The following is a 24,405-nucleotide window of genomic DNA, read 5'->3' on the forward strand; positions in this document are numbered from 1 at the left end:
GTGCGGTCTCACCAGTGCTTTATAAAGTCTCAACATTACATCCTTACATCCTTGCTTTTATATTCTAGTCCTCTTGAAATGAATGCTAGCATCGCATCTGCCTTCCTCAACAGAAACCTGCAAGTTAACCTTTAGGGAATCCTGCATAAAGACTCTCAAGTCCCTTTGTGCCTCCTTTTTTTTTTGAATATCCTCTCCATTTAGAAAATAGTCAACCCTTTCATTTCTTCTATCAAGGTGCATGACCTTACACTTCCTGACATTATCCCATTTGCCATTTCTTTCCTAATTCTCCTAATCTATCTAAGTCCTTCTGTAGCCTCTCTACTTCCTCAAAGATACCTGACCCTCCACCTATCTTTGTATTGCCTGCAAATTTTGCAACAAAGTTATCAATTCCATCATTCAAATCATTAACTTATAACGTAAAAAGATTTGCTCCCAACCACAGACCCCTGTGGAACACCATTAGTCAATGCCAGCCAACCAGAAAGGGCTCCCTTTATTCCCACTCTTTGCCACTGCTTTCTGCATGCTAGAATCTTTCCTGTAATACCATGGGTTCATAGCTTGTTAAGCAGCCTCATGTGTGTCACCTTGTCAAAGGGCTTCTGAAAATCCAAGTACACAACATCAACCAATTCTCTTTTTTCTTTCCTGCTTGTTATTTCTTCAAATAATTTCAACAGATTTGTCAGGCATGATTTTCCTTTGAGAAAACCATGCTGACTACAGTCTATTTTATCATGTGCCTCCGAGTACCCTGTAACCATTTCCTTAACAATCACTCCAACATCTTCCCAACCACTGAGGTTGACTAAGTAGCCAATAATTTCCTTTCTTCTGCCTCTCTCCCTCCTTGAAAAGTGGAGTGACATCTACAATTTTCAGTCTTCCGGGACCATTTAGAATCCAGTGATTCTTGAATGATCATTACTAATGCTGCCACAATCTCTTCACCTACCTCTTTCAGAACCCTGGGGTGCACGCCATCTGATTCAGGTGACTTATCTACATTCAGACCTTTCAGTTTCCCCAAGAATGTTCTCCCTAGTAGTGGTAACTTTACACACTTCATGACGCCTGACACCTGGAGCTTCCACCATACTGCTAGTGTCTTCCACAGTGAAGACTAATGCAAAATACTTGTTCAGCCCGTTTGCCATTTCCTTGTCCTCCATTACTACCTTTTCAGCATCATTTTCCAGCTGTCCGATGTCCACTCTGGCCTCACTTTTACACTTATCATGAAGTTTGTGGTTTTGCATCAGCAGCAGATTGCAGTACATAACAATAAAAAAAACTATATAAATTGCGATAAAAAGTATAGATTTTAAAAAAAATTAATTAAGTAGTACAAAAAGTGAGCAGAAGAATACTGAGGAAATGTTCATGGGTTCATTGTCCATTCAGAAATCTGATGGTGGAGTGTGAAATGTTGAGTGTGTATCTTCAGGTTCCTGTACCTTTTCCTTGATGGTAGCAATGAGAAGCGGGCCTGTCCAAGGTGATGGGGGTTCTTAACGATGGATGCCGCCTTTTTGCAGCATTGCCTTTTGAAGGTGTGTTTGGTGCAGAGAGATTAGTGCCCATGATAGAGCTGTCTGAATTTACAACTTTCTGCAGCTTTTTGCCATCCTGTGTAGCCTCTCCATACCAGACATGCAACCAGTTGGAATGCTCTCCGTGGTACATCTGTGGAGTCGCTGAGGCTTCTCACCCTGCTCTTCTTGAGCACTGGTATGATTGTCACCCTTTCAGAGCAGGTGGCGACCGCCTAATGCAGAATTTTCCTCAAACAGAGAAACAGCGTAGAGTCTCTATGGCTTCCTTCTCTACACTCTTTTCTCTTTTATTACACTGCTGTAAAGACCATGTTTAAATGTCTCCCTCTGTGTTTTCGTTTCCTCTCCCTCGATAAGTTTGTACAAGGGAGCAGGCAGAGCACAGGTCTTCCTTCTCGTTGAAAGATTGTAGAGGGTTGAGTTTTCTTTCTACCACAAGATGGCACTCAACACTAGCTTGTTAACAGTGCCACATTTTTTGGAGTGAAAGAAAATCCCCAGCAAATTGATCAAGCATGAAAAGTTAAGAGCACACAGAATTATAAGGGTTTGATTGGGTAGATAATAAAGAATCTTTTGCTTTGGTGGAGGTGTCTTAAACAAGAGGATAATCGATTATTGGTTTCGGGTGGTTGTAGTCTGCAGCAAGGTGCACAGGGAGGTAGTGGAAGCAGAGACTTCCACACATTTACGAAGCATTTAGACAAGTACTTCGATCAACACACCAGGGTTCTAGGCCTAATGCAGGTAAGTACTGGTGTACTAAAAAAACTGTTGTACAGGGCAGTGAATGTGTTCATGAGTACACCTGCTGGAGAGATCCTTCAGATAGTTTGGTGGTCGGAGACAGAGAGTGACAGTGGAAGACTGCTACTCAAACTGGAAAACAGTGCCCAGTGGTGTGGTGCAGGGATTGGGGCTTTATCATCTTTATTAAAAATTTAGATGAAAGTGTTATTAACAGGGTTGTTAAGTTTACAGATGATGCAGGTGGGGCAGTAGAAAGTGAAAAAGGTTGTCTGAGGTTACAACAGGAGCCAGATCAACTCGAAAAGTGGGCGACGAAATTGCGGGATAATTTAATGCGATGTACTACATTTTGATAAGTTAAACCATGGAGGACTTTGGCAGTAAATGGCAGAGCCCTGGAGAGTGCAGTAGAACAAAGAGATGAGGGGTTTAGGCACTCAGTTCCCTGAAATTGTTGACACAGAAAGACAGAGGGGTGAAGGAGGCATTTGGCACCCCTCCCCTCATCAGACAGGAGTTGGGATGTCATGTTACCGCTGTACAAGTCATTGGTGAGACCATACTTGTAGTGTTGTTTGCTGTTCTGGTCGTACAGTTACAGGAAGATTATCAATAACCTGCAAAGGGTGTAAAAAAGGTTTACAAGAAAGCAGCCCTGAGCTGCAGAACCCAGGAACATCATTCAGATGGGACAGGGACGAAGACTTTAAGAGATTTTAACCAAAGGTGCAAATATTCAAACTGGGGCGATGGTCTTGCATACTGAGACTCTGGGCCAGCGTTTGGATGAGCTATGATTATGGTGAGCAGACAACAGGTAAGTGCAGGAATGACGAAGTGCGGTGCAGCAGAGATGAAGGCAGATAATGACAAAGAGGAATGTTATTGCTGGTGTGTCTGATAGGATCTCCGGACTATGCAACAAAACACAGTCAATTCAGCTGACAATCGCTCAGTGGCACTTACATCCACAATGATGAAGATAGCACCAGAGGGCAGGATTGAATCCAAATCACTGAGAGCTGAGAGGCTGTAAATATCATGGTGAAGGGTGGTGTGGTGTTAGCCCCACCAGACACATCACGGTGAAGGGTAGGGTGGTGTTAGCCCCACCAGACACATCACGCTGAAGGGTAGTGTGGCGTTAACTCCACCAGACACACCACGGTGAAGGGTAGTGTGGTGTTTACTCCACCAGACACATCACGCTGAAGGGTAGTGTGGCGTTTACTCCACCAGACACATCACGCTGAAGGGTAGTGTGGCGTTAACTCCACCAGACACACCACGGTGAAGGGTAGGGTGGCGTTTACTCCACCAGACACATCACGCTGAAGGGTAGTGTGGCGTTTACTCCACCAGACACATCACGGTGAAGGGTAGTGTGGCGTTAACTCCACCAGACACATCACGCTGAAGGGTAGTGTGGCGTTAACTCCACCAGACACATCATGGTGAAGGGTAGTGTGGCGTTAACTCCACCAGACACACCACGGTGAAGGGTAGTGTGGCGTTAACTCCACCAGACACACCACGGTGAAGGGTAGGGTGGCGTTAACTCCACCAGACACACCACGGTGAAGGGTAGTGTGGCGTTAACTCCACCAGACACACCACGGTGAAGGGTAGTGTGGAGGCTACTCTACCAGTTATACTACAGTGAAGGGTAGTGTCGTGGGAACTCTGCCAGATACTCCTCTGTGAAGGTGGTGTGGAGGTTAGAGAGGTATAGTGACTGCTTCATTCAATGTCAGGACTGCTGATTCAATGCCAAGCTCCAAATATGGGCATATGTTTAGCTGACAGTCTAATGTGTATGGGACAGTGGGTGATAGAGATGAGGTGAAGCAGATGGACGAAGATGATTGTCAAATGGTCAGTTGATTGGAGAAATGGTAGATTGAGTGGTTAGGGAAAAACACAGACTTAAAATCAGGACCCATAAAAGTGATCATCACACACTTGTCTCCATTGGTCTTTTGGAATGTTGCCAAGAGCCCAGGAAGCAGAATAGGATACACCTGGACAAGCTATGAGACATTAGGAGGAAATTAAAGAGGGCTGGATTAGGCTGGGAGGTTTGGGCTTTTTGACAAAGAGGAGGCAGAAGCTGTTGGACAGATTGGTCTCAGTGCCAGTGACAAAGTACCTGTCAGCACGGAGGAGAGCTGAGCAACCTGTCCTCGGCTGAGACTGTGGTTGGAAGAGCTGCATTGCGGAATCATACAGTTTTGTAACAGTTGAGATTTGACCTTATTTAGATTAGATTAGATTATGAGATCACTCAGTCCTCGCTTATTGTCATTTAGAATTGCATGCATTAAAAAATGATACAATGTTCCTCCAGAATGATATCACAAGAAAAACACAGGACAAACTGAGACTAAGACTGACAAAACCACATAATTATAACATATAGTTACAACAATGCAAAGAAATACCATAATTTGATAAAGAGCAGACCATGGGCACGGTAAAAAAAAGTCTCAAAGTCCTGATAGACTCATCATCTCACGCAGGCGGCAGAAGGGAGGATCTCTCCCTGCCATGAACCTCCAAGCGCCGCCAACTTGCCGATGCAGCACCATTGGAAGCACCCGACCGCAGTGGACTCTACGTCCGTCTGAAAACTTTGAGCCTCCGACCAGTCCCTCCGACACAGCCTCTCCGAGCACCATCCTCTGCCGAGCGCTTCGACCCCGCCCCAGCCGCCGAGCAACAAGCAAAGCTAAAGACTCTGGGTCTTCTCCGGAGACTCTGGATCACACAGTAGCAGCGGCAGCGAAGTGGGCATTTCAGAAGTTTCTCCAGATGTTCCTCCGTGCTCTCACGTCCGTCTCCATCAAATCAGAATTGTGCACTTGTCTTTTTTGTCTATTTTCACTTGTCTTTTCTTCCAAACATGCTAATGATGGATCTCAAAGTAAAACAATCAATGCCAGTGTGGTTGGCTGGGTGCAGGCTCAGTGGGCCAGTGGGTCTTTGTCACGCTTGCTGACTCCGGGTGCTCAGGATGCCTCATCCCTCATCAGACTACAGAGACCAACACTTCACTAAAGTGGCACTGGGTTTCCGGTGCTGTCAGAATAGCAATCAGCTTGGCTGTTCAAAAGATGTCCATCTGATAATTGGAAGTAGAGTCTTGCATTCATCACAGACATTTATTTATCTCTGTCAATGAGCTGGCAACTTGTGCGATAGAGTAAGGTAGGAGATGCAAAATGCCGTGTTTTAAACCTGTATCAAATAGGTGTAGTTTTACTGCCACTTCATCCTTACAAAGGAAGTTGTTTGCAATGACCTTCTGGTTCAGCTCACCTTGACAAACTTGGCTACAGTGTGCTGACTTTAGCTGGTGGTTCCACAAACACAGTGAGATTGTCACCTCACCCTCAACTTCCCTGCACAAGGCAGTGTGGAGAGAAGAAATCGCTGCCTTCGTGTGACTCCTGTCCCATCGAGGACTGGGTACACACCCTGACTCCCAGCTATGGTCAAAATGACATTGCAGATTCACTTGAAGGGAGTCAGACTCTGAATCTAAAGATTAGTGCAAAGAAGTAACTTCCTTTTTAAAAAGATAACAATCTTATTTGTTTAATTTCAATTAATTGTGTTTGTAAGTAATTTTATTATTTACAGATTTTTATTAATATCCCTTGGAATTAGTTATAAACATCAGGCACATTTTAAATTAGCTTTTGGCAATATTTATTTAATATTTATTAAAAGGATGAGGGCTTCACATGCTGAACCAGCATTTATTTGCCCATTCCAAGTTTCCCTTGAGGAGGGAGGTACTGGTCAGCTGACTTCTTGAACCACTGCAGTACTTGAGGTGCGTGTAGACCCAGTATGCTGTTAGGGAGGGAGTTTCAGAATTCTGACCGATTAACGGTGAAGAAATGGTAATATATTTCCAGCTCAGAATAGTGTATGGTTCAGAGGGCAACTCCATTTGTGTTCTTCCCATGCTTTTCCTCTCCTAGCTGGTAGAGGTGGTGGGTTTGGAAGATGTTGTCTAAGGAGTCTTGGTGAGATGCAGCAGTTCATCTTGTAGATGGTACCACAAACAAGAGAAAATATTCACATGCTGGAAATCCTAGCAACACACACAAAATGCTAGAGAAACTCAGCAGGCCAAGCAGCATCTATGGAAAAAAGTGCAGTCGATGTTTCAGGCCAGAAGTCCTGCCAAAGGGTTTCATGTCTTTTACGTTTGATTTTCATCTTGTATACAGTTGGAGGTTGTTATTCGCTGTTTGGAGACTGAAGTGACAAGGGAGGTTGAAACATCGCAGTGGATGCAGAAGGTGAGCCACCAGTTGCCTGCCTTTTGTTCAGTGAAGATCGCTCTGCAGCGTTACTGGAGAGGGGAGATCCTGCTGCTGTGCACGGGGGAGGCTTGCTGTACATTCCCAAATCAAAAGCTGTGGATGAACCATAAGGTATGTCATCTGCTGAAGGCTAGATTTGTGGCATTCAAGTCTGGTGACCCAGGTCTGTATCAGAAAAACAGGTATGACTTGCGGAGGGCTATTTCAAGGGCGAAGAGACAATTTCAAATGAGGTTGGAAGCGACATCAGATGTACAACAACTCTGGTGGGGTTTGTAAGACATTACTTCCTACAAAGCGAAACCCAATAGCATGAATGGCAGCGATGCTTCACTACCAGGTGAACTCAACGCCTTCTATGCACGCTTTAAAAGGGAGAATATAACTACAGCTGTGAAGATCCCTGCTGCACCCGATGACCCTGTGATCTCTGTCTCAGAGGCCAATGTTAGGCTGCCATTAAAGAGGGTGAATCCTCACAAGGAGGAGGGTAAGGCTCTGAAAACCTGTGCCAACCAACTGGTGGGAGCATTCAAGGACATTTTCAAGCTCTCACCGCTATGGCAGAAGTTCCCACTTGCTTCAAAAAGGCAACTATTATACCAGTGAGTAAGAAGAATGATGTGAGCTGCCTTAATGACTGTCGCCTGGTAGCACTCACATCGACAGTGATGATATGCTTTGAGGCGTTGCTCATGATTAGACTGAACTCCTGCCTCAGCAAGGACCTGGACCCACTGCAGTTTGCCTATCATCACAATAGGTTAACAGCAGACGCAGTCTCAATGGCTCTCCACATGGCTTTCGATACAAACACATGTCAGAATGCCGTTCATCGACTATAGCTCAGCATTTAACACCATCATTCTATAATCCTGATTGAGAAGTTGCAGAACCTGGGCCTCTGTACCTCCCTCTGCAATTGGATCCTCGACTTCCTAACCAGAAGACCACAATCTGTGCGGATTGGTGATAATATCTCCTCCTCAATGACGATCAACACTGGTGCACCTCAGGGGTGTGTGCTTAGCCCACTGCTCTACTCTCTCTATATTCATGACTGTGTGGCTAGGCATAGCTTACCTATAAATTTGCTGATGATACAACCATTGTTGGTAGAATCTCAGTTGGTGACGAGAGGGTGTACAGGAGTGAGATATGCCAACAAGTGGAATGGTGCCACAGCAACAACCTGGCACTCAACGTCAGTAAGACAAAAGAGCTGATTGTGGACTTCAGGAAGGGTAAGATGAAGGAGCACATACCAATCCTCATAGAGGGATCAGAAGTGGAGAGAGAGAGCAGTTTCGAGTTCCTGGGTGTCAAGATCTCTGAGGATCTAACCTGGTCCCAACATATCAATGTAGTTATAAAGAAGGCAAGACAGTGACTATACTTCACTAGGAGTTTGAAGAGATTTGTTATGTCAACAAAAACACTTAAGAACTTCTATAGATGTACTGTGACAGCATTCTGACCGGCTACATCACTGTATGGTATGGGGCGGGGGGCTACTGTACAGGACCAAAAGAAGCTCCAGAAGGTTGTAAATTTAGTTAGCTCCATCTTGGGTACTAGCCTACAAAGTACCCAGGACATTTTCAAAGAGTGGCATCTCAGAAGGGCAGCATCCATTATTAAGGACCCCCAGCACCCAGGGCATGCCCTTTTCTCACTGTTACCATCAGGTAGGAGGTACAGAAGCCTGAAGGCACACACTCAGCAATTCAGGAACAGCTTCTTCCCCTCTGCCATCCGATTCCTAAATGGCTATTGAACCCCTGGACACTACCACAGTTTTTTTTAATATATATTTCTGGTTTTGCGCACAATTTTTAATTTATTCATTATACATATACTGTAATTGATTTATTTTTTCTTCTTTATTATGTATTGCATTGAACTGCTGCTGCTAAGTTAACAAATTTCACGACACATGCCAGTGATAATAAACCTAATTCTGATTCTGACCCTGAATGTTGCTCAGATTTTCTGCGTTTTGGTTGTGGATTTGGACTATCGAGTATTTTTTAGTCTTATAGTTTTTTTTGCATTCTGTGTTTCTCACCCAATCTTTATTGCTTCTTTGAGTGTGTGCGTGTGTCTGTGTGTGCGTGTGTGCGTGTGCGTGTGTGTATGTGTGTGCGGAAGATTTAGGAGTCCATGCGCCCAGTAGCTGGGGAATCAATGAGGCAAGGCATCTGGTATTTGATTCTTTGACCCTGGTCGATAGGTCAGAACAAAATTGAAATGGTTAAAAAAAAGAGACCACCTGGCCTGCCTGGGGTTCAGTTTTTTTGGCCTACTGAATATAAGCCAGGTTTTTGTGATCAGTCCATACAATAAAAGGTTTCTTCACCCCCTCAAGCCAGTGGCACCATTCCTCCAAAGCCAGCTTGACTGTGAGCAGCTCTCTATTTCTGACGTCATAGTTCACCTCTGGTGCAAGTAGCCGCCTGGAGAAGATCACACGAGTGAGTTTGTTGACCAATGGGGTCCGTTGAGACAAAACTGCACCCACTCCGAAGTCGGAGGCATCTATCTTCACGATGAAGCGAAGGTCCGGGTTAGGCGAGACCAAAATGGGAACTGTTGTGAACTGCTGCTTGAGTTCTGCAAAAGCAGCCTCCGCTTCAGTAGTCTGAACTAAAGGGCCCATGGATCTCTTAGCTAGTACCGTTAGCAGACCTGCCACTGATCTGAAGTTCCTGATGAACTTTCTGTAAAAATTGACAAATCCCAGGAATTGCTGGACTTGTTTCACACTGGATGGTTAATGGCCAATCTCTGACTGCCTGTGTCTCAGTAGGGTCTATCTTGAGATTGCCGTTAGAGATGATAAAACCCAAAAATGAAACGCTGGTCACTTGAAATTCACACTTCTCCAGATTGGCATAAAGTCCATGATCTGGAAGCCTCTTTAAGATATCTCGGATGTGAGCGGATTGCTCCTCCATGGATTTCGGGAAAATTAGGATGTCATCTAATTAGACGAAGGTGTACTTATGGAGAGCATCCTAGAGTACGTTGTTTATAAAGACCTGGAAAACTGCTGGCATGTTAGCAAGGCCGAATGGCATGACCAGGTACTGAGAGTGCTATGCCGGTGTGTTGAATGCAGTCTTCCAATCGTCACTATCCTTTATGAGGACCAGATTGGAGAACCCCAAAGGCAGTGTTCATGAGTGGAAGGGGGTAATGATTCTTGGCCATTATGCAATTCAGCTCTTTATAATCAATGCACGACTGCAGGCTTCCATCCTTTTACTCTACCAAAAAGAAGCCTGTGCCCACAGATGAGGTGGAGGACCGAATGAATCCTATTGCAGGAGCCTCTTTTATGTCCTCCTCCGTAGAGATTCTCTCCGAGCCTGAAAGCACGTATATTGGCGGGAGGAGAAGATAGCAGCGCACTGCACACGCGCAGCTCTCCGGTGAAAATGATATCGTATCTGTTAAATAGGGGCAGTGGACAATTCTGATTTGATGGAGACAGACTTGAAAGCACAGAGGACCATCTGGAGAGATTTCTGAAACGCCGGTTCGCTGCCGCTGTTACTGGGCGATCGACAATCTTCCAGAGGGAAGGCCCCAAAGTCCCCGGCTTTGCCTGCTGCTGGCGACTGAGATTGAGGTCGAATTGTTTGGATAGAGATGTGCTCGGTACTCGGTGTCAGAGGGCTGATCGGAGGCTCGAAGTTTTCGGACGACTCAGAGTCGGACTGTGGTCGGTCTTGGCAGGGAGAGTTTTTTTCCTTCTCCCGTCTGCGTGAGATGTGGGACATACAAAGAGACTTTGAACTTTTTACTGTGCCATGGCCTGTTCTTCATCAAGTTATGGTATTGTTGCACTGTTGTAACTATATGTTATAATTATGTGATTTTGTTAGTTTTTCAGTCTTGGTCTGTCCTGTGTTTTGTGATATCACACCGGAGGAATATTGTATCATTTCTTAATACATGCATTTCTAAATGACAATAAAAAAGGACTGCGTGTCTTCATAATCTAATCTAATAATCGACCCTGTGGAGGGCAAGTATGTTGAGCCGATGGGCTGCCCCCAAGTCCAGGAAATTACCAGCTGCCCCCAAGACGACAAAGGCATCCTGTCGCAGGTTCCTTCCCCCGGAGAACTCCACCTTCAGCATGACACCAGAATCAGTAGTGTTGGGAGTAATGACTGTTACAAGTAGATTATGATCATGCCATACAATTTCTAAATGGACATTGAACCCATGAACATTACCTCACTTTTTAAAAATATATATTATTCTGTTTTTGCACAATGTTTAATCTATTCAATATACATATATACTTCTGTCTGCTCCGGACCTTTTCATTGTCAACTGCCAATGGGCAATTAACCATCTATACTTCAACACTAGTCTCACCTATTCCAACCTCACTCCTTCCGAATGCTTGGCTCTCCACTCCCCCCGCACTAATCCTAACCTCACCATCAAACCCACAGATAAAGGGAGTGCTGTAGCAGTCTGTCGTACTGACCTCTACCTTGCTGAGGCCCAGCACCAACTCTCAGACACCTCCTACTTACCCTTCGAACAGGACCTCACTAAGGAGCACTAGGCCATCGTCTCCCACACCATCACCAACCTTATTGACTCTGGGGATCTCCCATCCACTGCCATCAAACTCATAGTTCCTGCACCCCACACCACCTGTTTCTACCTCCTACCCAAAATCCACAGGCCTGCTTGTCCAGATAGACCCATTGTTTCAGCCTGTTCCTGCCCTACTGTACTCATATCTGCATACCTCAACTCTGTTATGTCCCCCAGATTCAGTCCCTTCTGACCTACATCTGTGACACTTCACACACTCTTGATCTTTTCAATGATTTAAGGTTCCCTGGCCCCCATCATCTTATTTTCACTATGGATGTCCAGTCCCTATACACCTCCATCCCCCACCAGGAAGGCCTCAAAGCTCTCCATTTCTTTCCGGACACCAGACCCAACCAGTTCCCCTCACCACCATCACTCTCCTCTGCCTAGCAGAACTTGTCCTCACTCTAAATAATTTCTCCTTTGGCTCCTCTCACTTCCTTCAATCAAAAGGAGTAGCCATGGGCACTTGCATGAATCCCAGCTGGGCCGGCCTGTTTGTCAGCTACGTGGAACAGTCTATTTTACCAGCCTACACTGATGACCATCCCACACTTTTCCTACGCTACATCGATGACTACATTGGTGCTGCTTCCTGCATCTGTGCCGAACTCATTGATTTCATTCACTTTGCCTCCAACTTCCACCCTGCCCTCAACTTCACCTGACCCATTTCCGACACTCCCCTTACCTTTCTCGATCTCACTGTCTCTATCTCCAGAGACAGCTTATCCACTGATATTTGTTATAAACCAACAGACTCTCACAGCTACCTGGACTATATGTCGTCCCACCCTGCTATTTGTAAAAATGCCATCCCCTTCTCTCAATTCCTCCGTCTCTGCTGCATCTGCTCTCAGGATGAGGTTTTTCATTCTAGAACAAAGGAGACGTCCTCTTTTTTCAAAGAAAGGGGCTTCCCTTCCTCCACCATCAACGTAGTCAGAGTATATCAGGGATAGGGTTCCTCTGGTCCTCACCGACCACCCCACCAGCCTCTACGTCCAGCACATAATTCTCCAAAACTTCCACCACCTCCAACTGGATCCCACCACCAAGCACATCTTTCCCTCCCTCCCACTTTCTGCTTTCCACAGGGATCACTCTGTACACAACTCCCTTGTCCATTCGTCCCTCCCCACTGATCTCCCTCCTGGCACTTATCCTTGCAAGCTGGACGAGTGCTTCAGCTGTCCCTACACCACCTCCCTCACCACCACTCAGGGCCCCGAACAATCCTTCCAAGTGAGGTGACACTTTACCTGTGAGTCTGCTGGGGTCATATACTGTGTTTGGTGCTCCCGGTGTGGCCTCCTGTACATTGGTGAGACCCAACATAGATCGGGAGACCGCTTCGCCGAGCATCTGCGGTCTGTCCACCAGAACAAGCGGGATGTCCCAGTGGCCATCTATTTTAATTCCACTTCCCATTCCCATTCCGATATGTCCATCCATGGCCTCCTCCACTGTCGGGATAAGGCCATACTTAGGTTGGAGGAACAACACCTTATACTCCGTTTGGGTGGCCTCCAACCTGATGGCATGAACATCGATTTCTCAAACTTCCAGTAGTCCCTCCTCCCCCCCACTTCACCATTTCGCAGCCCCTTGTCCTTCTCTCATGTTATCTCCTTGTCCACCCATCACCTCCCTCTGGTGCTCCTCACCACCCCCCCTTTCTTCTTTCTTTCTTCCATGGCATTTTGTCTCTTTCAACAATCAACTTCCTAGCTCTTTGCTTCATCCCTCCCCCTCCAAGTTTCAGCTATCACCTGCCCTTTCTCTCTCCCCCTCCCCCCACCTTTCAAATCTACTCCTCAGCTTTTTTTCTCCAGTCCTGCCAAAGGGTTTTGGCCCGAAACATCGGCTGTACTTTTTTCCATAGATGCTGCCTGGCCTGCTGAGTTCCTCCAGCATTTTGTGTGTGTTGCTCGGATTTCCAGGATCTGCAGATGTTCTCTTGTTTATACATATATACTTACTGTAATTGATTGATTGATTATTTTCCTTTCTATATTATCATGTATTGCATTGAACTGCTGCTGCTAGGTTAACGACACATGTCGGTGAGAATAAACCTGATTCTGATTCTGGTACCATTACAGTCCTCCTGATACTGGATGGTCTTAGCAGTTTCTGATTGTTGCAGCTTCCCTGCGTTAGCAGCAGACGCGGTACCAGGACCTCTCATTGGCAGAGAGTCTTGTGCAGTTGATTTGCATTGGCTCAACAGGATCTTGTGCAGGAGATGGGTTGGTCAATATCCAAGGTCAGAAAGGACAACTATGATGCGTTGAGGCCAAGCTTGGGCTAGCCCTCTTTCACCTGTTGAGATAGTCTAATTTACACTCAGCCAGGCAATTATTGAGCCAGATGGTCTGATCGATCAGAGCTTCTAAGGTCTCCACCAGCTCTCCCAAGGCATGGGTGTCCTTTAATTTGCCTTAGAGTCCATGGTAGCACAGAGTGGTCAAGACGTCCCAATTCCAGCCATGCTCCTCAGCCAAAGTCTGAAACTCAATAGCTGCTGACTGACTACCTTGATGCAGCTTCATCAGGTGGTCCGAGGCTCTGTTATCTCCAGTGGGATGATGGAACACCCTCTTCGTGGTGTTCATGAATCCTTCTGCACCTGAGCAGATCTCCCACCTCTGACCCAATGCGCGATGGCGCAGGTCAGAGCTCTCCTGGTCAGGAGGGAGATCATGAAGGTCACCTTTCTACGCTCAATCAGACAGCTGGAGTTCAAACACCAGTGGACACTGAGTGAAGAAGCCGTGGCAAGAAGCTGGGTCACCACTGGATCTCTCTGGGGTTGGAAGATGACTGACTCCGCAGTGTAATCGATAGCCTCACCCGAGCGACTCTGGCTTCCTCCTTGCGACAGTTGGCGCATGGTGAACTGGAGGTCGTGTATCTAAAAGGTTCAAAGGTTCATTTATTACCTTGTATCAATGTATACGACTCTGAAATTCTTCTCGGAGTAGCCATGAAACCAAGGAAGAAAAGAAAGGCAGCACGATCATCAACCGCCAAATCCACACACCCCGCAGAGAAAAAAACGATAACAACAGAACTTGCAGCCTCAAAACCAGGAGTTACAAGGGAATGCTGATGCTTCAACAAATAATCTGCTGGAGGAACATTATTACATGTTCCACCTGGGTAGTCCACAACCCAGTGGCACAAACTCTGAGCTTTCCAATTTCAAATCACCCTTCCACCCATGAATTGTTTACCTACCACCCCCCAAAACCACCTCCTGTACTGTCCTCCCATTTTTGGCCCCTTTCCCACACATGCCCCCCTCTGACTCCCATCATTTCCCCTTCCCCTCCTGATTCCATCTACCCAGTGCACATACAGTTCACCCACTGGTTCCTGCCTGTTCCCACCCCCCATCGTGCCCTGGTTCCATATGCCATTCGTGTCTTCTCTGATGTTCCCCACTCTCAGAGTCCTGCACTGGTGTTCCTGCTTATCTTCCTCGAGCTTCACCCTCCCCTCTGTCATAAGAGCACGGCTGGGAACGGACTCAAGTGCAAGACACAAACACTGAAGTACTAGGGACAGGACTAGGATACAGGGCGATGGCAAGGACATGGACAGGAAAACCAGGAACCTGGAACAGGACTGAACAAGAGAGCTAGGATCCCGGGCTTGGACTCCAAGCCAGAGACTGGACAAGGACCCAGTACCTGGGTCTTGCCTCTGGCTCGGACCTCAGAACTAGGCAAGAATGAGGCTTGGCAGAGAGGCAGGATGAGGCTGGAGTCCTCAGGCTAGAAGCTAGAGGCTAGGGACTTGGCTTGGCTTGACAAGAGGCTCGAGGCTAGAGACTTGGCTTGGCTTGGCAACAGACGAGGCGAGGCTTGGCAGGAGACTGGAGGCTGGAGAACTGAGGCTTGGCAGGGGGCTGGAGGCTGGAGACCTGGGGCAAGGCGAGGCGTGAGACTTGTGGCGAGGCAAAGCTGGAGGCTGGAGACTTGAGGCGAGGTGAGGCTGGAGGCTGGAGACGAGGCAAGGCGAGGCTGGAGGCTGGAAACTTGAGGTGAGGTGAAGCTGGAAGCTGGAGACTTGAAGCAAGGCTGGAGGCTGGAGACTAGAGGCTGGATGCCTGAGGCTGGAGGTGAGGCTGGAGGCGAGACTTGAGGCGAAGCGAGGCTGGAGGCTGGAGACAAGGCGAGGCGAGGCTGGAGGCTGGAGACTTGAGGCGAGGCTTGGCTCCTCCTGAGCAGGGCGTGGATCACCTGGGCAGGGCGCGGATCTCCTGGGCAGGGCGCGGATCACCACCCGACGGAGGCAAGGGACAGGAAGGGACAGAACCAACCCCAGGTAACGGCAAGACGGCCTGGCTTACCTTGGCGGAGGCAAGGGACAGGAAGGGAGCTAGGTACAGGGTGGCTCCAGGACCAGACAGCAAGATAAGGCAAGGCTACAGGCAAAGCAAGGCGAGACAGAACTTCAGGCGAGGTGAGAGTTAACGGCAAGGCAAGGTGGGGCTTCAGGTGAGGAAACAGAAGGCAGGGGAAGGGATACAAGGAGTAAGGACAAGAACAATCCAGCAGCCACGCCCTGGTCTCTGGAGGTATTTATGCAGCCAGCCTCAACGAGCATCAGCTGCCTCAATTAGTGCTCAACAAGAACAGAAACAGGGTAGACAGGAAAACCTGGAGCAAGGGTCGATGGACCGACCATGAACCAGAATATAGACTTCACGGACCGGACTATGAAACCCTCATGCAACCTCGGTACATCTGCCTCTCCTTTTCTCATTCTCTGTCTTTGTATTCCTCTATCTATTATCCACCCACCACAGTCTCCCAACTTCACCACCGCTCACCTCCCCGACCAGCCGATCCAATCACCTCAGGCTCCTGTCTCACACTCCCTTTGTCCACTTCACATTGGCTATGTCCCCTCACTATTCTGAGTCCCGTTGCAGGGTTTACATCCAAAATGTTAACGATTTCTCTACCCCTGTCCCCCCCCCCACCCTGCAATGGATGCTGCTTGATTGCACTGGGTTCCTCCAACAAATAGTTGTGGCGCCGCAAAGCCCAACCTGTTCAATCTGTGGGTCCTCGCTGGTTTGGGAGGTGTGTTTACCGAGTAATGGGCAGATGTTTGGAGCTGTCTGCCTCTCACTGTCCCTTATCTTACCTCTTTTTGTTCACCTTAAGGAGCTGAGCAGATGCATGTTGGCCATGGAGCAGAATCTTGCCCGGCTAGAGAGGAGAATCAGCCTGGAAACCTGGAGCAGAGAGGTAATCTTTGTGTTTGTCTGCACGCATGCGGTTCCTAAACAAAATATATTCTGCCTTTAAATGTAATTGGTCATCTTTCTGGAATACACTATGTATTTTCATCCAGACCCTTCTATGGTCCAAATCCACCTTATTCTTCCTTGTCTTGTCATTTATAACCGATGCTAGATCCTTTCATCCTCAGACATAGACATTCATCACCCAAAAACTGACCAGTCTCTCACTGCTCAGTTTCCCTCCAGAAACTACCTATATCAATCTCAGTTTAGTAATGTGGCCACATTTTCATATTATTGCACCTGTAGTCCTCGTCTCATTAGTATTTTTGTTGTATCATTTTCAGTAGTCAGTTATCCCAAGCATCGGGTACAGAGAGGCAGGTGAAGGAGATTGATCATGTGCAAACTAAATAAAGGTAGTGCATTTTTAAGCATAGTTTAATTCTGGAGCTGTTTTAAAGAAATCACCAGTTCCCGTGGACAAGATCCAAGCCCCTGAGGGTAAAAGCGACCTGGATGCATACAGTGGTGCTTCGCTCTCGAGAAGCCAGGCAGATATGGTGGAAAAGGAACTGAAGTCAAAGATGTTTCGGCTAATTATGAAGCTAAGTGACAAGGAGTCATCGTCTGGGGATGAGCTAGATCTAGAGTCAATCGAGGGAGCTCAGGAGACCTCCTCTTGTGAAGAAGACCATAAGCACATTCAGGATGAACTTGTGAGGGTAAGTCTATAGTTTGTATTTAGTACAATAGACTGCAGTAGTATAAAGTAATTGCAGCTGTTTCTGTGTGTGTATGCGTTGACTAAGTTTACTGCATTCAACTCTAAGGCACCATGCATTAGCAATTCCTCCAATGGTTGAGTCTTGGGCCATTGTGTCCTATGATACGATGACAGTGTCCGGTTAGGGTTCTGCTTCTGCACTCTCTTGAAAATGACCAACAATCAGAATCTCTGCCCAAAAACACAGGGAATTATCAGAACCCAGCAATGATTATAAGGCAGTGGGATCAAAATTCAAATTTGATTGCAATAATTTACAGATACAGACAGTTCTGAAATTATGGTACAGATAGTGCAGATGATAAGTGTATTCTGACTTTAAATAGAATTAGCATCTGTACTTCCCTTACCAGGGCTCTATTGACCTTAGTGCAATCAAACATAGAGGAGAGGCTACAGCAGATGGCTAGTACCCTTGCCCATATTTAACATTAGTTACCAAAGATAAATTTCTTTCCACATTGACTTAATTTACTGTGTATCCACCTGATGTCACACAGTAGGAAAGGGCAACTCAGGCAGGTTACTGAACCTTACACTTACCTGTAGTTATCCCATTAGCATCTGTGGGAGTAATTTCACTTTTCTGTGAATACACCCTTTGTTGGCCCAGGGGTTATCCATTACCTCATCCTTGTTCTTGTTTTCAAAACCTTTCAAGACCCTACTCTCTGTCTTTCTGTCAGCATTGCAGTTACCAATGGTTTAGTGGAGACCCAAGAAACTGCAGATGGTGAATCTGGAGAAATTTAGCAGGTCAAGCAGAATTGTGGGAAGAAAGGACCCAGAGCCGCCCAGGGTAATGTGGTATTAGAAAGGGCAGAGGAACCCTAGGATGAATATTCTTTACAGTCTTTGGTACAAACTTGGTCAAAGTAACCTACTGCAGGAGATTGAACCTGATGGTTTCTTTATTTCCATGCATAGCTGATCAATGAATCAAATTGTTGCAGGTGGTAAAAAAAAGTAGTCTCTACCTGTACTGAGAACTGCCGAAAATGCACTCTCTTATCCAGTGTTCTGTCCAGAATCGCATGCTCTAACTTTTTTCTCGCAACTCACAGAGTTAAAATTCTAATCAGCTGTGCGAACATTTAATAGGTTAATGTTCGTGTAAAATACCATAGACTCATTAAGCATCAGTGCAGATAGTGATCAAGATCCTACCACTGAATTTTAGTTTGTGCTTTATCCATCAATCTATTAAGCTCACACAAAACACATAACTCGTTGGATGCCACTGAAAGTTAAAGGTATTTTTGACAAGCATGTTATTAATTTAACAGGGAATTAATCACACAGCATGAGAAAGAATGGAAAATCAGTTATAGCGCAGTAAGTAATGCAGGAGATGAATCATAATGTCCGTGACACTTGTTCTCACATTATCTTTAAAGCTACATGTGAAAATGAACAAAACATAAACTATTTTCAAGTATCTCTCTTCAGTCCATTATGGGCAGAAATTAATTACGTGTTCAGAAAGGTATTGTTGATTAACATTGATTTCGTTGATGTTCCCAGCTCCTACTCTGAACTTCAGGTCGACATGGATTTTTCTAGTGGCTATTGAAAGAAACTTGTCCATAACTCTTTGTCTGTGAAGTGTCTTCTTTTCAGACTCAAGAGTCCATTTTCCTGTTACCTGTGACTTGAATGTCATTTCCATCTCAGGGACAATTCTCTGCTGTTTTTCTTTGAAAGCAATTGAATGTTCGAGAGAACATTGCTCACGTCTTGTACCAGTAATCTTAATGAAGCAGCACATGTATTCTGTGTAGTGGAGCAGAATGCTCATCTGTGGATAGGTTCTTGTAAGATCTTATAAATCTTCACCAATTATTCTGGATAAAACCCAAATAGATTCCAGGCAATTCCGAAATAGAAAGGGGCTTCGATTTTATTCTTATCTGAAACCTGGCCCTCGACTGAGATTAAAGAAGGATTGTTCCCATCAGTGGCCTCTAGCTGGTTGTCCAAGCAGGCAGTCTCTTAGGCTAGCATCCTGTCAGAGTCATTCCTGTACCTACCGTCAATTTATGTACATATACTCAATCTGCATATATGTATACTGCAAGCTATCTTATGTATTTATATTTATTGTGTTCTTTATCTTATTGTGTATTTTTGTGCTGTGTCAGATCTGCAGTAACAATTATTTTACTCTCCTTTACACTAGTGTACTGGAAATGACATTAAATAATCTTGGTAGCCTGCCCAGTAAAAATGCAAGTCACTGCAGTTTGAAGTTCTCTGATCCACCATGTGTTAAACTTGACTGGTGCCAGACAACAGAAAATCCAGACAATGGGAATTGCCCCAATTATCTTCCTCTGGGCAGGCAAACTGTTCTTTTTAAGTATAGACACTGCCCAGGTCACATAAGGGCTCGAGAACTATCTGTAACCCAAAGTCAGAAATGCTCTCCACTGAGATTGTAAATGTTGCACTGATAATTTAATTAGTGAAGTCAAGTCAAGTTTATTGTCATAAACACATTCAGCATCACAGGCATGAGGGTACAGACAGCATACAAGATAAAAATTATACAAAACATAAGTCTATAATTAGCTACAGGTTCGATTTTAGATCTTAGATCTTAGAATCGCACAGAGCACCGGAGAAACCCAGGCAGCATCTGTGGAAGGAAGTGGACAGTCAACGTTTCCGGTCAAGACCCTTTGTCTGGAATACTTCACATTGACCCTTTGACTTGTCTGATCCGTTGAGTTCCTTCAGTGCTTTTTGCATGTTGCTCCAGTTTCCAGCACCTGTACTGTCTTGTGTCTCTTTAGTTGGAATAATTTCCTATTTGTACACGGAGAGGTCATTATTTTTCACAGGGTATTGACAAGATAGCAATGAACGGAGACATGGAGGCAGCAGGAGAGCAAAGTGTGGTCTTTGATGGATTCCCTTTCCTATCTAGACTTAGAAACATAAACATAGAAAGCCTACAGCACAATACAGGCCCTTTGGCCCACAATGCTGTGCCAAACATGTACTTACCTTAGAGATTACTTAGGGTTACCCATAGCCTTTTATTTTCCTAAACTCCATGTACCTATCCAGGAATCCAAGAGATTTGGACACAAAGGGGAAACAAGTCCCCATTCTATTTACCCAATGGAACTCCAGCTGCACACCTCTCAGTCAGAAGTGTCTTAGTTTATCCCACCCTAGGGACCTGAGCACAACATCTGGCCATGGCAACACCACTGGTTGACTGCTGTGTCATTAGAGGTCAGCTGTTAAACTGAGAGCTTGTCTCCTCTCTCGGTGTGTAGATGAACTAGTGGTGTTACGTCAGGGGAAGTGATGTGTCCTTCATGTTTAGCTGGTCTGGTCACTATCACATTGTTGGATGGAAAGTAGGAGTTGGCCATTCATTGCTTCAGGCCTGCTGTCCCATTCAATACCATCACAGCTGATCTAATTTCTCAACCCCATGCAGTATTTCTGTTCTTTCCCAGTGCAGCTTGATGACTTTTTATCTAGAAATCTAAGTGCTTCTTAAATATGTACAGAAACTTGACCTCCTCAGCTTTCCATGCAGGAGAATTCCATATTTTTACCAGTGTCATCTGCTCATTTCAGTCCTAACTATCTTGCAGTGTACCCTGAAACTGTGCTCCCAGGTGAATATAGGCCTAGTTCACCCTATCGCTTCCACCCTAGTCATTCTCTCTTCTATCTCCCAACTGGCAGAATGGTCAGATCTGGTCTGAGCATTCAGGGAAGACGTATGGCTGTGGTGGTGAGTCGGTCCAAATGAAGGGTTACCTTCTCCATCAATGCTACCTGGCCCACTGAGTTCCTCTAGCATATTGTGTGTTGTTCCAGATTCTGGCATTTGCTGTCTTTTATGAAGTTATAGCAGTCCATTTCCAAGTCAGAATGGTGGGCAGGCTGGAGGGGTATCTGTAGATGCTGGTGCTGCCCTGCACCTTGTTGTTGTGGAGGTAATGGTGGAGGGTTTGGGTGGTGCCTGGTGAGTAACTGCAGTGCAGTTTGTAGATAGTTTGCACTATAGTCACAGTGGAGGGAATGAATGTTTTGGGTAGTTCTTCTTTCTTATCCTGTCCACGGACAGTCTATACATGGCCCAGCCAGAACTGACACATTTTTGCCCCTTGTTGTTGAATTTGGCAAGATCTGCAACAGTACAGGGTTCTTCTGGCGATGGGCATTGCAGGAGATGTTGTTTTGTTCGTGGCTCAGTTCCACATTCACAAATTGTCGGGCTGGTTGGATATCCCAATTTGCTTAGTGACACCTTTGAACGACCTACTCCAGTCCTAAGTCTGTTAAGGCACTTCCAGGTTGCCCCGTGGCAATTAGCTCCTGGGGGAAGGCTTTCATCCGGTGGAATTTCCATCGCTTGGCGTTGTTTGAGACTGGCGAGCCGGTCTTCCCACAAGGCGTTGTGGGCTTCAGATGGGGTTGATTGTAATGGAACAACACCGTTCATGAAGCTCTTCCTTGACTTTAGGTGGCTGGGTGTAGGTGTGTGACCATGTAGAGGGTGCCTCTCATCTGATGTTTGACGGAGTCGTTCTTTCTTGCTGGCTACCGTTCTTGCCAATGGAAATGGAATTGAAATGGACTTAATAGCTCATGAACAGATCTTTCGGCATACCCTGTCCATGCAGACCATCCCATGTAGTGTTGGTCATAATATTGTGTGTACTAGCCTCCGCCCCACCCTAGGCATTGTTTCCAGAGTCTAACCACACCCTGAGTGAAACAGATCCCCAGTAAACTTCTCGCCACTGACCATCAGCCTGTGCCATTTGATTTTAGATGCCTCTATCTGACTTTACTGTATTCCTAAAGTTTTATGTCTCCATCAGGGCCCCCTCAACCTCCTGTGCTGCAAGGACAACCTATCCACTTTGCTTCATAACTGAAACGTTCCATCCCAGACAACACTTGTTAAATCTCCTCTGCACCATCTTGGGTGCAATTTCATCCTTCCTGGTCTGGCAACCAGAACTATAAATATTCAATCTGAAGCCAAACCTATATTTTATAACAAGCTTCATTAGTTTTGTTGGTGTTGCACTCATCCAGGCAATTGGATTATTTTCCACTATGTTCCTGACCTGAGCCTCAAAGGTGCTGTGGTGTCAGGAGGGAAGTCCCTCACCAAAGGATACCAGCTACTGTTGTTGCCACGTAATTTGTGTGGCTGGTCCCATTGAGATTCTGGTTAATGCTCACCTTCTGGATACTAATGCTGGGAACTCTGCAATGGTGATGCCATTGAATGTCAGAAGCAGATTGTTGGAGATGGAAAATTGCCTGGCAGCTTTGTGGCATAACGTTAATAGTCATATATCAGTCCCTGATTGAATGTTGTCCAGACCTTGCTCCATACAGGCCTGGACTGTTTTACCTGCTGAGGCATTGTGAATGGAATTGAATATTGTGCAGTCATTGAATATCCCCACTTCCAACTTTATGTTATAAGGAAGGTCATTCTTGAGCCCATTGATGATGCCCTGAGGGACTCCTGCAGCAATGTCTTGGAAATGGAGTGATTCACTTCTGACAACCACGGCCATCAGCTTTTGATGTTTGACCCCACCTCCTTATGCATTCTGGCCATTGCCTCTTTGATGCCACACTCATTCAAATGCTATATTGGTACCTTTCTCTTTTACTCTGTCTCTGGAATTTGGCCCTTTGGTCCGAGGCAGAGATGAGAAGTGATTCAAGCAATACAAAGAAAGAGTGTTGGTGAGGATGTATCATTAGTTTTACAGTAGCCCTCTTGACAATACCTTCCATCCCTTTACCAATAAGACCATAAGACAAAGGAGCAGAAGTCGGCCATTCGGCCCATCGAGTTTTCTCTGCCATTTTATCATGAGCTGATCCATTCTCCCATTTAGTCCCACTCCCTTTGATGCCCTGGCTACTCAGATACCTATCGATCTCTGCCTTAAATACACCCAATGACTTGGCCTCCATTTCTGCCTGTGGCAACAAGTACCATAGTACCACCCTCTGGCTAAAAAAATTTCTTCGCATTTCATTTTCATAGTTCGGGCAGTAATTACTGTGTAGGATCTGTCCATCTTTTTATCCACAAGATACACCTGGGAAATTTTCTACTACACCATCAAACAGAAGCAGTGTGGCAGCCGCTCTTGCACAGCTGGCTCAGGAGCTCAGATCTCTAGTACAACAGCTGGGATGTCGTCTCATCCCAAAGCCATCACTGTATCCAAACTCCCACCTGCTTCTCGGTATCACATGGGATGAATCGAATTGGCTCAAGATTGGCTTCGGTGATGATGGGGAATCTCAGGACAAAGCCAAGATGGATTATCCATTCAGCACTTTTGACCTCAGATTGTTGTGAATACTCAGGCTATATATATCTGCTCTGTCAGTTATTAAGATTACAATCTCAGGACCACATTCCTGCATGAACCCCCATATACATTTATATCTTGATTTCTCTCCCCTTCCTTTCTTAAGTAGCGGAATTACATTTGCTGTCTTCTAGACTGTATAGACAATTCTAGCATTCATGAAATGTTGGAAAATGACAGCCTTCACTGCCTCCATAGTCACCTCATCTTCTTCAAACCCTTAGATGAAGCTATCACTTTCTGGAAATTTATCGGCTTTCAGTCCCATTATTTTCCTCAATAGCTTTGTTTTTAATAATGCCAATTTCTTCATTCATTCTATACCATTGTTTCACAGGCAGACCCAGAAGTTTATATTTTCGTCTTTTATAATGATAGATGCAATATACAGCATACGATTAATTATGCATGTTTTCCAAATTGCCCAGTATATTTTGTCCTAACTCAATATTTATTTATTTGTTTCGTGATACAGCATGGTGTAGGCCCTTCTTGCCCTTCAAGCCATACTGCCCCAGCAACACCCGACAACACTGATTAACCCTAGTCAAATCAGGGGACAATTTACAATGGCATTTCAACATGGCAGATCTAATTTTCCTCTCAGCCCCAATCTTCCGCCTTCTCCCCGTATCCCTTCATGCCCTGACCAATCAAGACTCTATCAACCTCAGCCTTAAATATACATAAAGAT

The 24,405-nt window shown here is 45.6% G+C and overlaps 1 protein-coding gene across 2 annotated transcripts in view; it reads left to right on the forward strand.

Moving 5' to 3' along the window:
- Positions 1-24,405, forward strand: part of myripb (myosin VIIA and Rab interacting protein b) — a 505,729-nt gene that overhangs the window by 410,345 nt on the left and 70,979 nt on the right. The window contains exons 11-12 of one of the 2 annotated variants that reach the window (XM_063069391.1): positions 16,462-16,545; positions 17,006-17,266. In XM_063069391.1, the coding sequence (XP_062925461.1) occupies positions 16,462-16,545; positions 17,006-17,266 (345 nt within the window). The remainder of the gene's footprint in view (positions 1-16,461; positions 16,546-17,005; positions 17,267-24,405) is intronic. The other variant, XM_063069392.1, reaches the window with a different exon arrangement.

The sequence above is a fragment of the Mobula hypostoma genome, chromosome 17, assembly GCF_963921235.1.
Source record: "Mobula hypostoma chromosome 17, sMobHyp1.1, whole genome shotgun sequence".
In the NCBI taxonomy this organism is placed as follows: domain Eukaryota; kingdom Metazoa; phylum Chordata; class Chondrichthyes; order Myliobatiformes; family Myliobatidae; genus Mobula; species Mobula hypostoma.